Genomic DNA, 25,443 nt, shown 5'->3' with positions numbered 1-25,443 from the left:
TTCCCTCAGTAACTTCATAACCCTGTGTGAGGTGGAAGTTTGGCCTGCCATGCTGTCATACCAGAAACATATACTTTTATAGGGAGGGAGCTGTAATATGCCCGCCCTTGTGTTCCACTTGATACCCAGGTATGCTAATGTAATGGAAAGGGCCCTCTATCTTGTCTTCTGCATGGGGTGCCCCCAAATGTTTTGCCAGGCCACCTGGTTCATTGTAGTGTGAATGGAGCCACCTCGTGGGTATGAAAGGTGATGTATTACTCGATATTTCCTTGCAGTGCTGTTGGGGACTGAACCCTGGAGGGAGGGGGGGTGCGACCCTTAGGTTCCCTATTGGCAATTAATTTTTTTTAACCTTACATGGGTGCTACTCCCCAAAAAGGGGATCCAAAATCCCAAAGTTAACCCCACCACCCCAAATATGCCATATGTGCTTTATTAGGGTAATATCATAGGAAACCCTGAACACCTTAAGCCTCACTGGCAATCGTGCCTATGCCCATTGGACCACCGCCCAGTTTGCCCCCCTACCCTGCCTGTGATCTGCACCTCATGACCTGCTTCAGCCGAGCCAAACCTGCAGTTGGCACTCCACCCACCCCCAATCCTGTTTTCCCCTTGCAATCATCCCCTACCGCTCTGGCAAGAATGGGCCGAATGGGTCCCAAAGCATATCTCACACACATACTTGAATCTACAGTGGCTGTGAAAACAACCATTGTTATTAAATGCCCAGCAAATATTATGTGACTCTTGCCCCTCCTGAACTTGCAGTGGAAGGAACAGGCCACTGTCTGTGTGAACTCCTGGTCCCCGCAGAGTCATCCACTCTAGCCACAACGTGTGATGTGGTATGTCCCATCGGATCCCAGTTTGTGTTCCTGTCCTTAAGCAAAACTGCTCGTCATAATGAAACCAAGACATGGCCCCAAATGTAGCATGTGCCTGCCTGGTTACATCCATATACTTAAACAAGGCTGAGCGTCTCTCTGAGTAAGCCTGCACTATCATACCTGCATAGATGAGGAAGGCCGCCTCCCAATTCTCCCATGTTCTAGGCACCCATGGCCGCTTGGGCAACTCCTTATTCTGTTTGCTCTGTCCCAGCTTACTCTCTGTCAACACCTCCCTGAGTGATAATATTCATGTATTCCCCTCAGGATTTTATCCTTAATTGTACTGAGCAGGTGAACTCTCAACGGGTCAGCCACCATGGCACAACCATACTCAGGACTGACTGACTGAGCATCCTCGGTGACCTGTTCCCCCACAACCGCCCTCCCAGGAAGCTCAACTCTATCCCAGGAGGTTATACATCTTAACAACTGATGAGTTGACATGTGCCCAGAGGTTTCAACCACACCACTGCCCCCCACCTGTGCGGGGGTCTGCCCCACCTGCTTGTCTCCCAACTCCCAAACTCGTGCCCATGCTGGGCCTCCCCTGGAACCCAGGCCAGACCTATTAGCCACAGATGCCTGAAGTTGTTGCAACAACTGCAGATTAGCTTGCAGCAGCTGTGCAACCCCATTAGTGTCCCCAGCAGGGGTGCACCTTCCAGGTGGATTTGATATGGATTCCGGTACTCCCATTTCTGGCCCTGGCCTATTTGTTACTCTGTAAGGCTCACTCCTGTTCCCCTCAAGTACCCTCTGAGATGGACAATTTGAGCCCAGATCCTGCACCTCCCTCAGGCCCATGCAACCACCACACATTGTCACATTGCAAGGCAGGATATCACCCGTGCCACCTGTCCTCCCAACCTCTGTCTGTTGCAAAGCACACTCACCCCTGAAATCAGCCTCAACCCTGTCTCCTGGGTTCAGTGTAGAAGAACATTGTGGTTCTGGGCAGCCCAGTACACTTTGGAAGTCCCGCTGTGCCTCCCTGCAAGCACCCCTTATCCAGAATGAGCCTGTCCCTCTCCAGGAAGCGGTGAGCTTCCCAACCTTCTCCGTGCTCTCACCTCCTCCTCCTGGGAGCCATGCTGCCCAGCGTGCCTGGATCCTCTGCTGCCTGCTGCTGCCTTGCTTGCTGCGTGGAGAAAGCGGTTTCCAATGCTACAGCTTGCACCTTTAAAGCCTTCCACCCTTGCATTCCAAGGGGGTGAGTCAGTGCTGCAAAGCTGACCAACACCACCTTTTTGCAGCAGTTTCTGATCTTGTTCTCCCCCACTCCATAAAGCACTACTGTCTTCCTCCAGCAAGCCTGGACAACAGCCCCCCTGCTTTCAGTGCAGGGCGATCATTCTCAAAGAGATCACAATTATATTGACTTAGTTTAAAAGAAAGTAATGAATGTTACCTACAAACATTTGATGGTGTTCAGCTATTCACATGTTCATTAAAATCATATTTATGTGTTTTTACATATGAATGAAAAAGCACTATAGAAAGATGTATCTGTTTTACTTCCATTGTATAAAATCAGGAATAGATTTAAAAGTTATGTGCATTTAAACACAGCAATCCTGAATAATGTCAGAGTGCAACAAGAGAGGTTTGAATATCAGCTAATCACGGAGATAAGCAATTTCTAATTAGTGATTGATCAGATGCTTTCCATTATGACACACTAATTTATGAGACGCATGTTGGACAGACTATAATGCAATTAAAATATTTCCTCTGAAACTATTGATGTCAAACTCATCCACTAACTATTAATTATCAAGTACCACTGTCATAAATATAAAGGGAAGGGTAACCACCTTTCTGTATACAGTGCTATAAAATCCCTCCTGGCCAGAGGCAACATCCTGTTACCTGTAAAGGGTTAAGCAGCTCAGCTAACTTGGCTGGCACCTGACCCAAAGGACCAATAAGGGGACAAGATACTTGCAAATTTTGGGGTGGGGGAAGGCTTTTGTTTGTGCTCTTTGTTTACGTTTTGTTCTCTCTTGGGACAGAGAGGCCACACACAAATCCATCTTCTCCAACCCATCCTAATCCAAGTCTCCAATATTGCAACCAGTATAGGTAAATCAGGAAAGGTGGATTAGTTTATCTTTTGTTTTATGTGAATTTTCCCTGTGTTAAGAGGGAGGTTTATTCCTCTTTTCTGTAACTTTAAGGTTTTGCCCAGAGGGGGATCCTCTGTGTTTTGAATCTGAATACCCTGTAAAGTATTTTCCATCCTGATTTTACAAAGATGATTTTTACCTTTTTTTTTTTTTTTAAACTAAAATCCTTCTTGTAAGAACCTGACTGATTTTTCCATTGTTCCAAGATCCAGGGGTTTGGGTCTTTGATGATTCTGTAACCAATTGGCTAGGATATTATTCTCAAGCCTCCCCAGGAAAGGGGGTGTGTAGGGCTTGAGGGGAAGACGTCTCCAAGTGGTCTCTTTCCCTGTTCTTTGTTTAAAACACTTGGTGGTGGCAGCATACTGTTCAAGGACAAGGCAAAGTCTGTACCTTGGGGAAGTTTTTAACCTAAGCTGGTAAGAATAAGCTTAGGGGGTCTTTCATGCAGGTCCCCACATCTGTACCCTAGAGTTCAGAGTGGGGAAGGAACCCTGACAACCATAATCCACTTTGTTATTTATTGCTTACAAATGCTTCAAATTTGGTAAAAATAAAATAGATAAAATGTTCACAATAACTTTACCTGAAGTATTGCACAACAAGGCTCTTCAATACACAATAAAGGAGTGTTCAAATCCTCAATGAGGAAATTAACTGTACAACATTCATTAGTTTACCACTATTAAGCAAAACTTCATTTTTGATAAAGGTTTAAAATATTTTCTAGATTCTTACAACTTATATTAACATTTATATTTCAGTCTGTATTTTAGACCAAAAAGTATTCAAATAGAACAATTTAAATAAAGCTGGCAACTATGCAGCATTGTTTTTCTACCCTACTACAGCATCAGATCTTTTCAAGTCTGTTTACTTCACATAAAACTGGAGAAAGAAAACTAAAAAATAATCAATAGTCCTCAGTCAGCCCTCTGTGGAAAAGAGGAAGATAAGTTTCATGTCTATTATTACACAGACATTTCTCTAGTGGTTCCCTTGTGCAGATTCAAACATGAGCAGCTTTAAGCTGCTCTAAATGAATTCTTAGCTCAGGACACAGTTCAGTTAGCAGCAGTTCCAACAAGCCCTGAAAAAGAAAAGGAAAACTACTAAGATTAATGTTAACAGCAAATAAGAATTTCTACCTCCTTTCTGAGATGTTCAGATAATCACAAATAATAGGATCACCTGGTTCATCTAGTCCACCCTGCATGGGACTATCATTAATTTCCCATGTGCCAATATCATCATGCAGCACCCCAAAACTGATTTTTTTAAACACCTGTTCAATATGCAAAATTAGAAAGTCTAAATGACAATGTAAATGCAGATTTTTACAACTTCCCTTTAGTGGGAAAGAAATCCTTAAAAGCTTTGAAAACCCTTCTAAGTGTAAGAAAGCTCGGCAAGAAAACAATTTCTTGTTTCTAGGCATATTGACATTTCTGAGCCTACCAATTATTTTTATTGTCATAGCACCTAAGAGACCCAGTGATGGATCAGGACCCCATTGTGCCAGGCACTGTAAAAACACAAGAAAAAAATCAGTCTGAAAGGTTCGAATACTGAGCCATTAGAATGTTCAGTACTTAGTAGAATAATAAAATTCACAGATAACATTCTGGTTACTCACATAGAGTAGATGCTTATTGGCTCTAGTTTCCTGCAGTGCATTGAACACTTTGATTATCCCATGACGGGCATTTTGTTGTCCAACAAGGCTCTGTAGAGTATCTGCAACAAGCATTTTAGGTTGTATTTTCATCCTGATGTTGATAAACCATATCTGCTTACAATTACTTAATGGCAAGTGCACCAGAAGACACCACATACCATGACAGGGGGTTAGAATTATAAATTCAGGCTCCTATTAAGCAAAAAACTTAAACACATGTTTAACTTAAAGCATATGAGCTGCCAATGAACGAGACTACTCACATGCTTAAAATTAGGCATATGCTTAAGCATCTGCGTCAAAGACCTTTAAAATCAGAATTTTGTTTACGCTGTTTTGGCAACACCCTCTGAGTGCTATTACCAAAGATATACTGGGCATATTAGGTGTTTGGCAGTACAGAGCATCAGGTCTGTATTCTCATATATTATTCAAATATTCACATACACAACATGAGTAGGTAAGGGATACAATTAGTAAAATTAGTTGAAAATATCAGTTTCTGATAATCTGAACAAGTGATCTGAGGGGAGAGACGTGATCTCAGAGTTTTGCCTCTCTAAATTAAAAAGCCTACATATCTCCAAATAAACAGAGCAGTGATACATTTCTAGATGAATTATTTACAATTTGAATTAAATAAGTCTTATTAGGAAGGAAAAACTAGGGCTTACTTGGTTCACCATTAGCAACATGCAGCACATTCCATTTTGCTACAGAAAAATTAAGCTCCTAGACATCCTGTGTTTTTCATGAAGAAGCTATGATTGACTATTCTAGTTAAGCCAAGTATGTATAATGTACCAAACGCCTAGTATGATGTGCTTTATACTATATAGCAAATATTTTCCATGCACACCTTGTGTTGTGTTTTGCCTGTTGAACACAAATTAAAAGTTACTCAAAAGTGTGTGTATAACAAAGTTTAGTGAAGCAGTCAAATATGTAATTTAAACCTGCTCTATCCAGGTGACGGGTAGATCAGCTAGTAGGGTATTTAAGTTATATTAGGCTAAAATTTGAAATCTACCTTCACAATTATCAGTTGATTTACTATTAATTTCCTAGTCACTAGCTATAACATGTTTTTCTGGCAGAAAACTATATGCTTATTATTTGTATATTCCCAGATATTCAGCTTCTTTGGATGGTCACAAACTTGAACAAATAGCTACATCTCCTGATTTTAGTACACACTAATTACACACCAAAACATTAACTGAATGTTAAGGTTGCAAAATTAAGCACTCAGAAGTTATGAAATGCCAGAATTAGGATTGCCTATGACCACATGGTTAAAGTTTGGCAGAGTAATAAGCAACTGAAATCACAGTGTTATAATGGGAAGTATCTGGCAATCTTAGCAGGCAGTGCTACCTGTTCCACCGATAAAGAGGAATACTGAAACAATAAGAAAGAAAATTTCAGGGATGGGTGTTTTATGACCACTAGACACGGAAGAGCATCAGCCTGTAGGGGTTATTCCTACAGCCAGATGATACTGGCATGCTGTACGTGTGGCACAACAACAACAGTGTAGAGACAACCTCCAAATAACGGAAGAACATTCTCAGCATAGTATAAATGGGGGGCGGGGGGAGGGGGAGAATGAGGTTATTTGTCACTAACGGAGTTTTCTGAATAGATTGCCTCTGAAGAACACTGCTCTGGGAGACCTGTGCCAAGCTAAGCTTTCCTGGAACTATATTAACAGCAGTTAGAATCTAGCCAGGAACATATGGCTCAGCTTCAGTGTGCTGAGACCACATCTACAAAATAAAGCTAAAGAGATCTGATGGGCGATCAGCACTTCTAAAAAACCAGGACACTTAGGTTAGGCTCCTAAATCCATATCGAGGCTTGTAAATCAGAGTATGAAAATTTTGGCCAACAATGTTCTCTGCTTTGACTGAATGCAAAAGAGATGTAATCTGTAGGAAAAGCTTAGTGTATTCAGTTAAGCTCCTCAGAAGTGGTTAGAACATGGGACAGAGAGATGGGAATTCTCAGTTATTTTCCTGGTTCTATCCCTAAATTGTTGTAGTCTACATTGGAAAAAAGTTACGTAAACTCTCATCTTACAGACAAGAACAACAGGAAGAAGTTCACACAGGTACATATGCCAGCTATATGCACAATTTGATGCCCCCAAATCACGTAAGTATTGGGGGTTTTTTGCTTTTTTTTTTTTTTTTACTTTATTTAAATTGGATTAGCTTTACTATCTTATTCTAAAAATGATTATTATCTAGTTAGTTTCAAAGGTCAAATGAGACACTAAGGAATGACTGGGAACAGTCACTAAAATTTATCTAACACCCTCATGAAAGGGTTCAAACTAAAAACAGTGTTGTTTGAAGCGTAGAGATAAAAATCAAATATGAGGATAGAATGTGAGGTGGGAGAAGCTGGTTCTGAAATCTCAGCCAGAAGAGAAGAGTCAGATTCTACTGACTTTGCTACCAGTTTTTTAATTATGTTAGACATGGGCATAGAAGTCCCATTCTGCACTGAACAGTGCTGCAATTTACTTGTCAGAGGCACTAAGGATAAGGGCTGGGATCAAGATTGTGCCTGTTTTCAGCATTAGAAGGTACGATCTAAACTGTAAAAAGAAAAATGTAGGTTTAACGTTCACTTCTTTCATATGTCGTTATGTAGAGAAACGCTGATGTTCTCACCTGGAATGTTTTCAAGTAGTTTTTGCTGCGCTCTCTGTTTTGTCTCCTGACTTTGCTCTTCGCTCTTGGATCTTGTTGGGGCTGCTGATTTTCCATTTGGCCAGAAAGCATCTCGGAATACACTGATGTAGTAAACAAGCATTGGCTCGCTGAATATCCAGCTTACGGTGTCACGTATTTGTCTTTAAAAAGAAATTTAAAGGGGATTGTGTCATAATTAATAGTTTAGATTTTACACAGACAAATGGTGGAAGACATGACCAACTTCATAAAATGGTGCCAGTTTATCAGCCTACGATATCAGATGATTTGGCCAGTGCCCCCCACTTCCTAGTCAGCTATGTGCACTCTTACTGGAAACGTGGCTTGGGTTGCTCCAAATGTATGCTGCTGGGATGTGAAGAAGATGGAACTCAATGCAATTTAAGGAACACGCCCATTTAAAGGAGTGGACAGTAGCAGCACACTGTGGGGCCGTGTACAAAGGCTCACTGCTGCTCGGGAAAAGCAGAGGAGGGTGATGGGCTACACTGAGAAGTAAAATGGTAGTTGGGAACCACAACCTGACAGTATGGGCATATGTTCCAGCTGGATAAAATAGGATGAAGCTTTTCCAGAAACGTACCCAGGAAGCTCTTTCATAGCCAGTGCTGTAACCATGGTGACTGACAGAGCTGGTCACCTCCTCCTGTGGCTAATTGCATCATCTCGAGCACTTTTTGCTTAAAGAACTCAAGTTCTGGGATATACAACCAGCTCCAGAGCAATGACCTACCATACTAACTGCTTTGCTACAACACCACAATTTAAAAATCAGAACACAGTTTAAATCCTTAAAAACAAACAAATGCATGAGCAAAAAAACCCAACAACAAAACCAAACCCCACTCAAAGTGTGCACTCTCTCAGGGGTAAGGTTTTTCTTGCTACCTATTTGCATTATGTGAACATACAAGGGGAAAAAATTCAATTTAAACCTCAGTAAGTAGCTGTTGTCAAAGGCCATTAGTCTATCAGGGCTCAACCATAACATTTCCAATAATTTCTTGTCCGATTTTCCATTCGATAATGTCTGTGGGAGGCTGTTAAAGCAATTCTGGCATGTGCGACTTCAGCTGCTGAAAGGATGATGGGACCACGCTGTACTGTTATTTGATTTCTGGGATGTGTTACCTACCTGTATGACAGCATCATAGCTAAAATAAGGTAAAATATTGCTTTGTCAGATTCTCAGTGATCTTTCACCTGGGTGAAAGTACTGCAGAAATAACTGAAGTTTACAGACTTTTGAAAGTGCAATGCTATTATCATAGCTGTCCTCCATTTTCTAATGGAAAACATTATCCAATAGGGTAAAACCAATATGACAAAGAGCCGAATTTATTTGTCAGTGAGTAGATTTTTCACTTACAAATAAGAGTTACCATACACTGACATGGAAACACATTACAGCCATTTTGATGATTACAAATATTTGGTTTGATTTACTTTTGGAGGTTTTCCCCAAGAAGAATTACAGGTTATAATACAAACTCCAAGTGCTCAAGCTTTTCCAAAATGGTAATTTGCCAGTATCCTGAAGAGCACATGTAATTAGCATTAGATGGAGCAGATTGCAACCACCTTCATCTTTAATATGGAGTTATGGCCTTCAGAGATTAGGGGGAGATTATCAGAGGCACAAATGGGAGCTAGTCACTCAACTCCCATTGACTTTCAGAATGACTCCAAGTTTATATAGAAGTAACATCAGGTGTTCTTCAACTTGTTCATAATGTGGGCCACATCTAAAAAAGAGAGCAGCCCATGGACTACCTCCCTTTTATTCATTATTGCCTAAAATCCCTTAGCCACTACAGCAATTGCTTACACAGACAAGTAATTATTGAAGAAATATTTAGGGTAAAATCCTTACCCCATCTCTAACCCTTTACAGGTACAGTGACAAAGTGACACAGTCTGTCTAGGGGGGATTCCCCCAGCAAAATGACTGTGGAAGACTGTCATAAGGCTGCCTTCTGGAGGACCATCTGTCAAGCCCTGGCGCAGGTGGTGTACCAGTGATGGGGGACCAGCATGCAGTACCGAAGAGATTCCAAGCAAAGCTGTGACCCAACAAAGCAGCTCAGGAGGCTGCCATAACTCAGGCAGACTCCCAATACTCAAACCCATCTGCTTGTGTGCCTTCTGCTGGCTTTATGCCAACACCTTTCCGCAAACCAACAGGATAACAGACATTTAAACATAGTGTTCAAGCTTCAAAAGTTTATGACAGTGCGGACTAACAAATTATGTTTCATTTTAAAAAGTAGTTTTAAAATGCTTTTCTAGAGCCTGCTCTGGTGATGAAACCAAGCAAAGATCCGTGGGAAGGAAAAACCAAGATTCCTTGATACCAAATTTCTGCTCTGTCGAATAACTATTTTACTACAGGCCTTTGCACCTGGCAGAAGAGCTATATTAGTTATCATTTTTTTAACCAAGAAAGGACAAGTTTTTCCACAACAATTTTCATGAAGAGATTTCCAGCTTTTTACCCAGCTCTGTGATGGTCACGTTTTGCAGGCCTAAACCTCATGACAACATGGAAAAGTCTTCTTGGAGTCGTAAACCATGCAAATGAAAAACTGACATTTTGGCTTGCACAGGAGTAATTAATTATATGTTGCTATTTTACCTTACAAATAAATCACACTCATACTGTCTACTTAAAATGGTTTCTGTCACTTAGGAAAATGTTGTGGGTTCGTAAAAAAAGCAGATAGACTAAGAAAATAAAAGCCATTCAAACCAGCATAATGTTTAACTCCTTCAGAAATTATAGGACAGCATCTGATAAGCTGTGAGGTGCTAATTCACTCTTAAGGAAAAAGGAGCAGACAATTTTTATAGCACGCCCATTTCTCACCAATGAAATATATTTGCTCTTTTTTAATTTAATTCCACAAATGGCAAATCCCTGTGAAACAATCTTGATTTCAGAACTGTGGTACAGATTATAGGAGCAGAACCATAATGCCACACACCTGCCTCAATGGATGGGAAACTTGATGGGACCAGCAGTGATTGGGACAGCCCCACCAGAAAGGGGGAGGAAGAAAGCCCATGCTGGGGGAATGCAGGGTGGACCCTATTCTTCTAGAGACTCTACCCACCCATTGGCCAGCCAGAGAAGGAGGTGGGATGACTGGTCCCTGGCCCTCCAATTTCACATTTAAACCTGGGTCCTTGGGAGCCCCTTCTTGATCCATTTTGTACGTCTGTGTTAGATTCCCCTCTGATCAACATGAGAATAAACTTAATTTTAAATTGCAGTAAGACAACAATGGCCGAGCCTTAACTATATGAACAGAATGTCAATAGATATTTTTAAATAGTCTGCTTTCAGTTAGTTATTCATACAGCAATGATTCCAGGATCAGAGTTAAAGTTTAACTGCTACTTACTTGTTGATAGTTCTTCCAAAAGTGACTTGTACTAGTGCAATTAGTGTCTTTCTGACCCACTTAAACACTAGAATAATGAAAAAGGAAAGAAAATAAAGACCAGACATTCAGTAACTCTCTAGGTTCCACAGTCATGACACAGAAACTACAATACATTTATCTACTATTATCTGTATTAATGTTTCACTTTCCAAGCTTTACATACATAGTTCTTTCACTTCTGATTTTTTTTTCCTGTCTGTCCTGCTATGCGGTTATTTTTGGGTTACTTTACTAGGTCCTTCAACTTTCTAGAAAGAATAAAGGTGACTGCACTGGGACTGCAAGGAATAACACACTTCTTTTAGATTTGGGATGTTTGTTCTTGCTGTGTCTGACAGTAGCATTTCCATTTCAACTAGAGATTAAATCCCAGACACATATTAAGAGCTACTGTTGTGGTTCACATCCAGCTCTAATGTAGCTTGCTGCCCAGAGTTCATGGAATACAAGAGACTTTTGTAGGCAGTGTTTGTAATTCAGCATTGTCATTTTAATAAAAGATTAAACAAATATCTAACACAGTGGGTTGCAATAGTGTAAGCACTGATACTGTAAGTACTGAGAGACACCTTATTTTTCAAAAATCATTAAGGCATCAGAAGAAATTATTATATAGAAAAAATATGTAGACTGAAAATGCAGTGAGTTTTTCCTCTGAATAAGCTTCAACTATCCTGCACTACTAAAAAGAGAAATAAAAGCCTTAAAAACCCATTCAGCAAACTGGACATCATGGAAACCATTCAAGTTTCTCACAAAATTTGGTCACTTCTTTTCTCTATTGATCTGCATCTCAAAAATTAACTAGAAGTTCTCCTCTGCAGAAAGTGAACTGCACAGGAAATGAGTAAGTTAGCCAAATGGGACTGTCTCTTCAAAATGTTCATCAGTAGCACAATTAACAAAGTTCTAGAATTACTTTTTTCCCTTGCATTTAGAATCTTCCGGTCATTAGGTTCAATCATTACGTTAGCCTTTTTTTTTTTCATGATTTGACCATGTTGGAACTAAACTATGGGAGCTTTCCTTGCCCAGAGACCCCCAAAAGCTAGACTGGCCAGAAAAAGAATGCTGTAGCACTGTAGCTTGTTGTCTGATAAAGGGCCTTTTGCTACTATCCCAACTTGGCCAGCAAGAAAAGAAAAACGCAGTGTGGGATGTTCAGTAGTCGTCAGTGTTGGCCTAACTTTTCGTCTACTGAAGTTAGTGGTAAAACTCCCACTTCAATGGGAAAGAATTAGGCCAATGTTGAGCCCAATGGTGGTTTACTCTTGTCCAACAAGGACTAACAATGGAAGTGCTCAAAGGCCTACGACTGCACTTAGACCTTGCATGACTTGATTCAACTTTGCCACCTTCCTATCAGGGGCCACATAGTGAAAGTTCACAAATAGAGATAAAAAATAAGGGACATCAAATGTTACCAAGAAGAAGACATATGAAAAAATAGCCTGGGTATAACTGGTAATAACACAGGAAGAACCGTGCTACATGGGAATCACTAGTTCAAGTTTTCAATTTACAGAAACAGAAGAACAGGAAGGAACAGAGTTAATATTCTGGAACATGATGTCTAGTGGATTTATACACTACAAATATCAAAGCCAATGAAGAATTAGATTTTTCTTCCTTCTGATAGAAAGGATGAACTGTGATTATTCCAATTATATGCTTCTCTTTATTCTGTGCAGATAGCCAAGGAGAAGTTTAGATCATAGGAAGGAGTAGAAATAATGATTATTAAACCATTTCCCATTTTTGTATATCTTTTTAAATATAGGCAAAGATCTACATTGTTAATTTTTGGTTCCTATTAGAAGGGTTTCTTTTTTTAAGACTATATCACCTAAACGTTTACACTAACTGTGGCCCAGCACTACTTCCTAAGCCTTTTTTTTTGCACTTGTACATCTAACAATAGGATATATGGTATTCATCAATGGCACTGACATTCTGGATACATTTGCAAAAAGAAAAAAGGCAGCTTTTTGTCATCAAGAATAACTGAAGGAACAATTTGAATATTCCTTCCTAACTGTCAAATCCTCAGTAAACTTTCACTCTCTTAACAAGGCTGTCTTGGGAAAGATCTGAATTTGCAAAGATCTCCAGTTGGAGCATGTAATTACAGCATTTTGAAAGGTGTGATATTTTAGAATAGTTGCTCTGAAAACAAATTTTTTTTAAAGCAAATACTATGTGTGGCTAAATACAGTTGCATCTTCTAGTGGACACAAAATAGTTCTGTTTGATGCTTCTGTCCATGGACCTGGTCATGCAGCCATTACTCAGACATGCAAGGCATGAAAGATCCAGCACCAAACGAGTTCCTAATTCTATCATTTTGTTGCTTCAAGTCTACTATGTATTTTAGTTATATTTGGAGTAAGACACTTTTTTTTATAATGGATGTGGAAGTCATGTTGCTTTGACACATGCATGTCAATATGATAAACCATCTACTTTCCTTTTCCTTGGAATTAGTTCACTGTAAAATGCAGTATCCTGACACAAAAGCATACTCTGATTTTTGCCTGTGTTTTGGAAATATAGAACATTTTTAAACTGAGGTAAAGCTTACAAATATTTAATGCAAAACTCCCAAACTGTTGCATTGTTACTGCAATGTTATGATTGGGAGCTTATCCCCAGAAGAGTCAGAAATTAAAAAACATTGATTTCCAAAGAAATCAGTGTTTTACATTGCAAAAATATCTCCACTCATTTAAATGGTAGGAAAACAGTGATTCATTTTGACATCTCAAAATCAATATTTCCTAGCTTTTTTCTTAACCAACAGAATCCACTAATAAGCAAGCAAGTTCAAAGCTTACTTCCTCGCAGCTCAAAAATCTCTCCAATCAGCATGAAACACGGCTCAGCAAGAGCATCTCGTTTACCATCCACATCATCTCCATTGTCTGACAGGTCACTATCCTCTTCTGTCTCCTCCTAAAAGAGCAATACAGGTACAGTATGGAAGAGAGTTGTTAAGGGATATTAGTTTTAGAGCTCATTTCCCTCCCACTACTTAGTTCATGAACCTGAACCACGTCTCATTTGTAATGGTGCAAAATACTAATAATTCTGTTTTTCCTATGATTTGGTTTTGGTCTTGGTCTTGACAGCCAAGAAACGTACTCTAAATGTATAGAGTCTTTTCCAAGGAGCTGTATAAATAGTACAGATCTCAAACAGCTCCAGTATATCATTTTGAAAACAGTAATAAAGAGAAATATTCCTAGCCTAACATATTTGAAGAACCCGAGGAATGACCTAGAATGGAAAAAAGTTACATAATGAGAGCATTTCCTCTAGAAATTACAAATCAAGGAATAAAGTGAAAAAACTCTTTTTTAACAAGTAAACATGTAACATGCAGCAAGGTTTAATGGGTGTTCGTTCAGGTAAAATAACAGCAAATATGTCTAGACTGTGCCATTGAGCAACAGCTGAGCTGTAGCATACGCTGAAAGCTTGGGCTGTTTCGGCAGAAGCACTGGTCGGGATCCATTCACAATGGCCTTCCCTCAACTTTTTTGAAACAAAAGAAAAGGAGTAAAGAAAAAAATTATGTTCTACTTTCTCCATCCCCTTCCATCATTGTTCTTTCCTTCTATCTTAGATGGTTGGTAAAACGAAGGTAGCTGGGAGACTAAGGGAATTAGCCAGCTGAGTTCACCAGCGGAGGAGGGCATGGAGGCAGGGCTGCATGCTGGGTTTTTTTTTCCCTATTTCTTAACTTGGGTAGTCTACAAGGAAGGACCTGCCATGGGAGGAAAACAGCCTGTTGTCAACACCACTGCTAGCTCTTCCTCTGCCTGCCCCTGTGGTCCCACCCCCGACAGAAAGGCATAATGACCCTGAAATACTTCCACCCAGGCCCTGGTCTCAACTTGCTGGGAATGCAGCCTGCATGTCCCTACTGAGGAAAGCCAGTAAGAGGAACCAGTGCATAGCGTACTGGGAATAAACAGGAAGAACTGGAAGTGCTAGTACATAAAATAAATTGTTACTTAACTGGCATTACACAGACTTGGTGTGAAATGTCTCATAACTAGAATATTGGTCAAGAGGTGTATAGCTTGTTCAGGAAGGACAGGAAGAATAAAAAGGGAGGTGGTGTTGCATTATACATCAAGAATATATATACTTGTCCTGAGGTCCAGAGGGAGGTGAGAGGCAGACCAGTTGAAAGTCTCTGGCTAAAGATAAAAGGGACAAAAAATAGCAGTGATGTCATGGTAGGAGTCTACTATATGCCTCCAAATCAGAAAAAGCAGGTGAATGGGGCATTTATAGATTAAATAACAGAAATATCTAAATCACCAGGTAGTAATGTGAGGCTTTAACTACATAGATATCAGTTGGAAAAGTAATATGGCAAAAAACAAAAGTTCCAGTAAGTTCTTGGAGTGTATTGGGGACAACTTTTTGTTTCAGACAGTGGAAGAAGTAACCAGGCAAACAGCCATTTTAGACTTGATTCTGATGAACAGGAAGGAATTGGTTGCAAATCTGAAGGTAGAAGTCAATTTGGGTGAAAGTGATCATGAAATGATAGATTTCATGATTCTAAGGAAAGGATGGAAGGTGTGAGAGCAGAAGAATATGGAAAATAGACTTCAAAAAAACCAGACTTTAACAAACTCAGAGAACTGGTAGGTAAGGTCCCAGGGGAAGAAAATCTAAGGACTAAAAGGATTCAGGAGGGCTACCCGTTTCTCAAGGAGAAAATATTAAAGGCACAACAGCAAACTACCCCAGTGCAAAGGAAAGATAGAAAGAAAGAATAGTAAGAGGCCAATATGGCTCCATCAGGAGCTCTTTAATGACCAGAAAATCAAAAGGGAATCCTACAAAAAGTTAAAACATGGATGAATTGCTGAGGAGGAGTATAAGAGTAGCTCAAGCATACGGGGCAAATAGTGCCTCTGAAGCCTTTGATCTTCCTGAGACCCTTCCAAATCATAGATTCATAGATATTTAGGTCAGAAGGGACCATTATGATCATCTAGTCTGACCTCCTGCACAACGCAGGCCACAGAATTTCGCCCACCACTCCTACAAAAAAAACCTCACACCTATATCTGTGCTATTGAAATCCTCAAATCGTAGTTTAAAGACTTCAAGGAGCAGAGAATCCTCCAGCAAGTGACCCGTGCCCCATGCTACAGAGGAAGGCGAAAAACCTCCAGGGCCTCCTCTTCCAATCTGCCCCGGAGGAAAATTCCTTCCCGACCCCAAATATGGTGATCAGCTAAACCCTGAGCATATGGGCAAGGTTCATCAGCCAGATACTACAGAAAATTCTTTCCTGGGTAACTCGGATCTCACCCCATCTAATAGCCCATCACAGGCCATTGGGCCTATTTACCATGAATATTTAATTACCAAAACCATGTTATCCCATCATACCATCTCCTCCATAAACTTATCGAGTTTAATCTTAAAGCCAGATAGATCTTTTGCCCCCACTGCTTCCCTTGGAAGGCTATTCCAAAACTTCACTCCTCTGATGGTTAAAAACCTTCATCTAATTTCTAGGCTAAATTTCCTAGTGGCCAGTTTATATCCATTTGTTCTTGTGTCCACATTGGTACTGAGCTTACATAATTCCTCTCCCTCTCTGGTATTTATCCCTCTGATATATTTATAGAGAGCAATCATATCTCCCCTCAACCTTCTTTTAGTTAGGCTAAACAAGCCAAGCTCCCTGAGTCTCCTTTCATAAGACAAGTTTTCCATTCCTCGGATCATCCTAATAGCCCTTCTCTGTACCTGTTCCAGTTTGAATTCATCCTTCTTAAATATGGGAGACCAGAACTGCACACAGTATTCCAGGTGAGGTCTCACCAGTGCCTTGTATAACGGTACTAAAACCTCCTTATCCCTACTGGAAATACCTCTCCTGATGCATCCCAAGACCGCATTAGTTTTTTTCACAGCCATATCACATTGGCGGCTCATAGTCATCCTATTATCAACCAATACTCCAAGGTCCTTTTCCTCCTCCGTTACTTCTAATTGATGCGTCTTGTTATTAATCCCTAAATGCATGACCTTACACTTCTCACTATTAAATTTCATCCTATTACTATTACTCCAGTTTTCAAGGTCATCCAGATCCTCCTGTAGGGTATCCCTGTCCTTCTCTAAATTGGCAATACCTCCCAGCTTTGTATCATCCGCAAACTTTATTAGCACACTCCCACTTTTTGTGCCGAGGTCAGTAATAAAAAGATTAAATAAGATTGGTCCCAAAACCGATCCTTGAGGAACTCCACTGGTAACCTCCCTCCAGCCTGACAATTCACCTTTCAGTAGGACCCGTTGTAGTCTCCCCTTTAACCAATTCCTTATCCACCTTTCAATTTTCCTATTGATCCCCATCTTATCCAATTTAACTAATAATTCCCCATGTGGCACAGTATCAAATGCCTTACTAAAATCTAGGTAAATTAGATCCACTGCGTTTCCTTTGTCTAAAAAAATCTGTTACTTTCTCAAAGAAGGAGATCAGGTTGGTTTGGCACTATCTACCTTTTGTAAAACCATGTTGTATTTTGTCCCATTTACCATTGACTTCAATGTCCTTAACTACCTTCTCCTTCAAAATATTTTCCAAGACCTTGCATACTACAGATGTCAAACTAACAGGCCTATAATTACCCGGATCACTTTTTTTCCCTTTCTTAAAAATAGGAACTGTGTTAGCAATTCTCCAATCATACGGTACAACCCCTGAGTTTACAGATTCATTAAAAATTCTTGCTAATGGGCTTACAATTTCTTGTGCCAATTCCTTTAATATTCTTGGATGAAGATTATCTGGGCCCCCCGATTTAGTCCCATTAAGCTGTTTGAGTTTCGCTTCTACCTCAAATATGGTAATGTCTACCTCCATATCCTCATTCCCATTTGTCATGCTACCATTATCCCTAAGATCCTCTTTAGTCTTATTAGAGACTGAGGCAAAGTATTTGTTTAGATATTGGGCCATGTCTAGATTATCCTTGACCTCCACTCCATCCTCAGTGTTTAACGGTCCCACTTCTTCTTTCTTTGTTTTCTTCTTATTTATATGACTATAGAACCTTTTACTATTGGTTTTAATTCCCTTTGCAAGGTCCAACTCTACTTGACTTTTAGCCTGTCTCACTTTATCCCTACATGTTCTGACCTCAATAAGGTAGCTTTCCTTGCTGATCCCTCCCTTCTTCCACTCCCTATATGCTTTCTGCTTTTTCTTAATCACCTCTCTGAGATGCTTGCTCATCCAGCTTGGTCTACAACTCCTGCCTATGAATTTTTTCCCCTTACTTAGGATGCAGGCTTCCGATAGCTTCTGCAGTTTAGATTTAAAATAATCCCAGGCCTCCTCTACCTTTAGATCCATAAATTCTTCAGTCCAATCCACTTCCCTAACTAATTTCCTTAATTTTTGAAAGTCAGCCCTTTTGAAATCAAAAACCCTAGCTGCAGATTTATTTTTATTAATTCTTCCATTCAGTTTGAACTGAATTAGCTCATGATCACTTGAGCCAAGATTATCCCCTACAACCATTTCTTCTATGAGGTCCTCACTACTCACCAAAACCAAATCTAAAATGGCATCCCCTCTAGTCGGTTCAGCAACTACTTGCTGAAGGAATCCATCAGCTATCACATCTAGGAAAATCTGAGCTCTATTATTATTACTAGCACTCATCCTCCAGTCTCTATCTGGGAAGTTAAAGTCTCCCATGATCACACAGTTTCCATTAGTATTTACTTATTAAAAACATTAAAAACGCTATCCATATCCAAATTAGATCCCGGCAGTTTTTGCATACCCCAAGCACTATCCCAGAGGAGGCTCTAATAGTTTTCTTCCCCAATTTAATTTTTGCCCAGACGGACTCAGTCTTATCCATTTCATCACTTCTTATTTCTTTACATTCTATCTCATCATTGATATACAGTGCTACTCCACCACCTTTACCTTTATTTCGGTCTTTCCTAAACAGCACATACCCTTTAATACCTGTAGTCTAGTCATGACTACTATTCCACCATGCTTCTGTTATCCCTATAATATCTGGTTTCACTTCCTGCACCAGTAGCTCTAGTTCCTCCATTTTGTTACCTAGGCTCCTCGCATTGGTGTACAAACATCTTAATTTTTGCTGTTTGGCCTCACTCACATTCTGTATCCTATTAGGCACGGTCATTTTACTACCAGTATAACCTATTAGACTTGTATCTACACTGCCCTTCCTCCTACCCACGGCTGTATCCACTCTTACTTCATTTTCTTTCCTCTCAATGCTAAATTCTGGCGTGGAGATTACCTGGACATCTCCCAACCATCTCCCCCTAATTCCTAGTTTAAAGCTCTCTTAATCAGTTGTGCCAGCCTCTATCCTAGAAGTCTATTTCCTTCCCTACTCAGATGAAGTCCATCCCGAGAGAACTGTCCTCTATCCATGAATGCCTCCCAGTGGCCATACATCCCAAAGCCCTCTTTATAGCACCACTGCCTAAGCCATCTGTTGATAGTCATAATCTTGTCACACCTTTGTTGCCCTTCTCTAGGAACAGGCAGAATCCCACTAAAGATCACCTGAGCCTCGATTTCCTTAAGCATCTTCCCCAGCCTAGCACAGCGTCCCTTAATACTTTCCAGCGAGAATCTAGCCGTATCATTTGTTCCCACATGAAGGTTAATTAGGGGCTTCTTTCCCGCTCCCTTTAGAATCCTTTTCAACCTCAGGTCTACATTCTGTATCTTAGCACCTGGAAGACAGCACACCCTCCTATTCTCTGGATCAGCTCTGGTTACAGGCCTATCTATTCTTCTCAGTAAAGAGTCCCCAGTAACATAGACCTGTCTTTTCCTAGTGACGGTGCTATTCTCCAGTCTATCCCCTGTTCCCTCTGGCTGCAAGTTCTTTCCATTCCTATTCTCCCTTGTAATCCTCTTTAACCCATCCTGTATCCTCCTGGGGCTCATATTTGGTGTAATCTCCATTAACTCTTCCCCTTTTCCTATAGGACTAGCCGCTCTTCTCTTCTTCCTTGCCCTTCCACCTTCAGTGACTACCTGCTGAGCCGCTTCTTCATTTTCCAACTCTGCAAACCTATTCTTGAGCTCTATTTCTCCTTCACTAGCCCGTCTTTTCCTCTGCCTGGTCCTTCACCATTTAAGGAACAGGGGAGAAGGAAGGCAGGAACATAACAGGGAATGAGAGAGGAAGAGAAATGAGGGGGTGGAAAAAGAACAGAGACTGAAAAAAATGGAGGAAAAGACAAAGCAAAAGATACACCAAGATAGAATCATAGAAATGGAGGGCTGGAAGGGGCCTTGATAAGTCATCAAGTCCAACGTCCTGTTATGTTCCTGCCTTCCTTCTCCCCTGTTCCTTAAATCTCTTTCTCCTTCCATCTTGTGTGTGTGTATATAAACTTACTGTATGAGAACCCACTTGCCTTGAATAATACTTTACACCTTTTGGGAAGGTGGTGATTTGGAAGGGTCTCAGGAGGATCAAAGGTTTCAGAGGCACTATTTAGCTATGCAGTGACCACTGCCTCAGAGATTCAGACCTACCTGCATTCACTGTTGGAGGTAATGAATTGATCTTTTCAACCCCACAGAGTATTTATTCTGAGTTAGGGAGTGCTCTGGCTCTGTTCTGAAGCACAGAGAAGCTGTGGTACTGGCATCCATGGAGCTGCCCTGGTGAGTGCATGCACAGCACAATCCTAGCTCTTCTTCCACGGCCACACAGTAGAATGAGTGCAGTTTGGTTGCTTGGGGGCAGGACTGGAGGAGCCTGTGCAGGATAGTGGTAGTGATCATTATCCCGCACATATTGCAGAGCCAGCTAAGGGCTCCCTGCACATTCCCGTGTATCAGGGAGCAGAGGTGGAGCCAAAAGGGGGAAACAAGAGAAGCAGGTCTGTCAGCTCTGCCTCCAAACCAATCTATCAGCCTTTGAAGCGAGTACATTGGAACAGTGAGGGTTACACTGCCAAGTAAGGAACCGACAGTCATTAGATGTCTTGTCTGGAGGAGGGGAGACAGAACATTCTTAGAAGAGGAGCACTGAGCTCTGGCATTTCCTCCCCCCATGGTCTGTGGATCTAATAATTTCAGGGCACATTGTAAAGCCTGTTTCTCCGAGCGGTTTTCTGATGCGGTGACCTCAACAGTGTAAGGGAGGAGGAGGAGATCATTTGTTGTTGACTGATGTTGATACGTAGTAACAGTGGCATTTAGTGAGGGTTTAAGTGCTTAGATTATGATCTGTACGATTTATAGTACAGTACAGCCACATAGGAGAAAACCGTCATAGACTCATAGAATATCAGGGTTGGAAGGGACCTCAGGAGGTCATCTAGTCCAACCCCCTGATCAAAGCAGGACCAATCCCCAACTAAATCATCCCAGCCAGGGCTTTGTCAAGCCTGACCTTAAAAACTTCTAAGGAAAGAGATTCCACCACCTCCCTAGGTAACGCATTCCAGTGTTTCACCACCCTTCTAGTGAAAAAGTTTTTCCTAATATCCAACCTAAACCTCCCCCACTGCAACTTGAGACCATTACTCCTTGTTCTGTCATCTGCCACCACTGAGAACAGTCTAGATCCATCCTCTTTGGAACCCCCTTTCAGGTAGTTAAAAGCAGCTATCAAATCCCCCCTCATTCTTCTCTTCTGCAGACTAAACAATCCCAGTTCCCTCAGCCTCTCCTCATAAGTCATGTGTTCCAGTCCCCTAATCATTTTTGTTGTCCTCCGCTGGACGTTTTCCAATTTTTCCACATCCTTCTTGTAGTGTGGGGCCCAAAACTGGACACAGTACTCCAGATGAGGCCACACCAATGTCAAATAGAGGGGAACGATCACATCCCTCGATCTGCTGGTAGTGCCCCTACTTATACATCCTAAAATGCCATTGGCCTTCTTGGCAACAAGGGCACACTGTTGACTCATATCCAGCTTCTAGTCCACTGTAACCCCTAGGTCCTTTTCTGAAGAACTGAGGCCTAGCCATTCGGTCCCTAGTCTGTAGCGGTGCATGGGATTCTTCCGTCCTAAGTGCAGGACTCTGCACTTGTCCGTGTTGAACCTCATCAGATTTCTTTCTGAAGAGCGTATAAGCACATTTTATAAAATTTATAAATTGAAAGAAGCAAAAATAAATTTAAAGATGGTATAAGAAAAAAATATTTAACTTTTGCCCTAGCCACATATTAAACTCTTCTCTGCCACATATAAAAGAACTACGTGAATGGTATGAAAGAGGGACATACGGTGAGGAAGATCAGGGCCAGTGAATTTGGATCTCTTATTTCTGGTTGTCTAATTTCAATATTACACAGAAGAAAACAACATTCATAAAAGGTATATACAAAAAATTACATGGAGGATGTGGAGAAGCAGAACAAAAGAAAAGCCTTTGTATCAAAGGAATACCCCTCCCCACTCCAGTCTGGGTTTCACTATCACAAGACAGCAGAGATACCCCTGGACAGCTCTACAAAGGCTTTATATTTAAGCATTTGAAAGGTCAGAAATTTTGCTAGCAAAAATTGTCCCAGGCTGTGTACATTTCATTGACTTGGAATATGCAGTCTATTCACTTGTCTATATTATATATTTTCCACAGAGATAAAACCAGTGGTGAGCTGGAGCCGGTTCGCACCGGTTCGCTAGAACCGATTATTAAATTTAGAAGCCCCTTTAGAACCAGTTGTTCCACGAGGGACAACCGGTTCTAAAAGGGCTTCTAAATTTAACCGGCCAAAAGTGGCACCTTAAGTGCCGACTCCATGGGTGCTCCAGCCCTGGAGCACCCAAGGGGAAAATTTAGTGGGTGCTGAGCACCCCCCGGCAGCTCCCCGCCCCACCCCCAGCCCCAGCTCACCTCACCTCACCTCCGCTCCACCTCCGCCTCCTCCCCTGAACGCGCCGCCCCGCTCTGCTTCTCCGCCCCCCCCAGGCTTCCCGCAAATCAGCTGTTCATGCGGGAAGTTGGGGCAGGCTGAGAAGCAGGCAGCGGCTTCCCGCTCAGGCCCAGGGAGGCGGAGATGAGCTGGGATGGGGCGGGGCGCGAGAAGGGCTGCCCGCGCCACAGCAGGTAACCTGGGGGGGCGCACAGGGGAACCGTTCCCCACCCCAGCTCACCTCCGCCACCCTTGGCCTAAGTGAGATGCCGCCACCTGCTTCTCAGCCCTCCCAGGCTTCCTGCCGAACAGCTGATTCGCGGGAAGCCGGGGGAGGGGTGGAGAAGCAGAGTGGTGCGGTGCGTTCAGGGGCGGAGGCGGAGTGGAGGTGAACTGGGGCTGGGCGTGGGGTGGGGAGCTGCCGGTGGGTGCTCTGCACCTACCAAATTTTCTCCGTGGGTGCTCCAGCCCCGGAGCACCCAGGAAGTCGGCGCCTAAGGCGCCACTTTTTATGTGATCAGTGGGGGAGTGGCCGCTCCCCCTGCTCCCCCCAGCTATGCTCCCCCGCCCTAGGAGCCAGAGGAACCTGCCGGATGCTTCCTGGGAGCTGCCCCAGGTAAGCACCTCCGGGACTCCCCACTTTGCCTCCCGGCAGGTGCCTCTGGCTCTTAGGGGCGGGGTGGGCACCCACTACAGTGGCCCATGAGACCCTCCTGCCCGGTTCTGGGGGCAGTCAGGGGACAGGGGAGGGAGAGGATGGGGAAGGGGTCCTGGGCGGGGGGAATGACCCCCTTGTGGGGTGAGGAGGAAACCCGTTGTTAAGATTTTGGTAGCTCATCACTGGATAAAACATGTTTTATTAGCAAACTGCATTAAATTTAGTAGAGAGCTTTAATATCTCACCATTGGTTTGCTTACAGTAAACTGAACAGCATCTTTGCAAACACCCTCCAATATTAACTACCAATCAAAAGTGTTGTATTAGCAGCTTATATTGGACAAATAATTAAATCTAGGAAAATTACTTTTCTACCACTCACCTCTTGATGAGAAAAGAAATCACCAGGAAGTCTTTCCAGAAATGATGAGAGTGAAAAAGCAGATTTCTTTCCTTGCACATCAATAACTTTGAGGTGCTCAGGGGAAGGGCTCAAAAAGGCATAAAGTGCTTCGCTCTGACATAGTCTTTCATCAGAAAGCAGCTTCTGTGGAGAAAACAGAATGAAGACTATTCACAACATATCAATTAAATATGAATTATTTAAGCAATAAGGTGCAACAGACTCTTCGGTATAGCTGATTAATACACTAATCAGGTGCACAGTGAGACTAGCATTAGTGAATAAGGGGAGTGTCTGAATTGGCTTTAAAACATTATTTATTTAAAAGCGGAAAATTAAAAGGACTATAAAAATGGCATTGTGGAGTTCCAAGCTTATGGTCTCACAATCACTCTGAGATCAAACTGACATACCACTAGAGAGATGGCTTTTCTAAATGCCAATGCCACAAGCTCAACATGGGATCTGAAACTCAAGATGTATTCTTTTGGGCTTGTACATCACCCCCTCTCCTCCAATAAAGACTTAAACGCCAAGACTGACTCGGCTCTCACGCTGGTAATATACCAATGGTTACAATGGATTTACTCCTGATTTAGGCCAGTATAAGTGAGAGGAGTATTAGGTTCATTGGTAACAATGCTGGTAAAATGATGTATGACCCAAAACAGAATTCAGCTTATCTTGGCTCTGCAGTTATTTAATAGTAAAAAGTAGTACATTTTAGACAGTAAAATATGCAAATATGAGACACACAGAGGAAATACACAGGGAGCATATTTGTTGAGTAAGGAGGAACTGTTTTTACATAGTCACTTTTCGTACAATACCCATAGTTACAGTGAAATTATGATAATAGCTTTCCCTTCTGTCAAGGCTTTGCATGTGCTTTGATTTTCACAGATTATTGCCAGTAATTCTTTCCCAACTAGGCACTGCTATAAATTGCCCATCCACTAAGCTCTCCCCTGTAGTCATGCCCAAGTGTCATTTTTATTTTTCACTGGAAACTAGAATCTGGAGATTTTTGATTGCCTGAAACTATACTTTCTCTACCTAATTTACTTCATCTGCAGGGAAACCTGCACAGAACTAGCTGCTTTGCCTGGTCTGTGGGTGTGGAAAGAGGGAATCTGGAGCAGAAGGAAGATGCAGATAAACAGGATTGGGTTCTGAGCACCAGAGAAGCAGCACCAAATAAAGGGGGTTCCTCAGACACTGACATAAAGGATGGTTTGCAGGAAAGGTTATTGGGATGGAGGATGGGGCACCTGACCATGAGCAGCTGGGAGTGAAGGGAATCTAGAACAGCAGGAAACAGAAAGGGACAAGAGGACACAGAAGGGGAAAAAAGAAAGTCTTAAAGTTTGATGCTTAAAATCTGAAGTGTTTATTTAAGGGTAGTACAGCACCCAAGAAATAGCAGTTAGATATGCAATAATCTAATTGAGTTTCATATTTCAATACATTTCTGCTACTTTTTAATGATGCCTTTGAAAAGCACAGCAATGAAATGGCAAACATTCAGGGTTTGAAATCCTATCCCCAGTTTAAAAAAAAGTACATTGAATATTAATGGTG

The 25,443-nt window shown here is 41.7% G+C and overlaps 1 protein-coding gene across 3 annotated transcripts in view; it reads right to left on the bottom strand.

Annotated features, from left to right (window-relative positions):
* Positions 1-2,407: 2,407 nt before the first annotated feature.
* The window catches only part of SNX25 (sorting nexin 25), a 161,569-nt gene continuing 138,533 nt past the window's right edge, over positions 2,408-25,443 (bottom strand). Inside the window, exons 14-19 of one of the 3 annotated variants that reach the window (XM_074951250.1) lie at positions 23,842-24,006; positions 13,704-13,821; positions 10,828-10,894; positions 7,382-7,563; positions 4,659-4,759; positions 2,408-4,112 (exon numbers count right to left, since the gene is read on the bottom strand). In XM_074951250.1, coding sequence (XP_074807351.1) covers positions 4,032-4,112; positions 4,659-4,759; positions 7,382-7,563; positions 10,828-10,894; positions 13,704-13,821; positions 23,842-24,006 — 714 coding nt within the window. In that variant the 3' untranslated portion in view covers positions 2,408-4,031. The remainder of the gene's footprint in view (positions 4,113-4,658; positions 4,760-7,381; positions 7,564-10,827; positions 10,895-13,703; positions 13,822-23,841; positions 24,007-25,443) is intronic. The other 2 variants (XM_074951252.1, XM_074951251.1) reach the window with 2 other exon arrangements.

This window comes from Natator depressus, chromosome 4 (assembly GCF_965152275.1).
Source record: "Natator depressus isolate rNatDep1 chromosome 4, rNatDep2.hap1, whole genome shotgun sequence".
Classification (NCBI taxonomy): Eukaryota; Metazoa; Chordata; order Testudines; family Cheloniidae; genus Natator; species Natator depressus.
The sequence above is the reverse complement of the archived record's forward strand: the minus strand, read 5'-3'. Positions and strand labels throughout refer to the sequence as shown.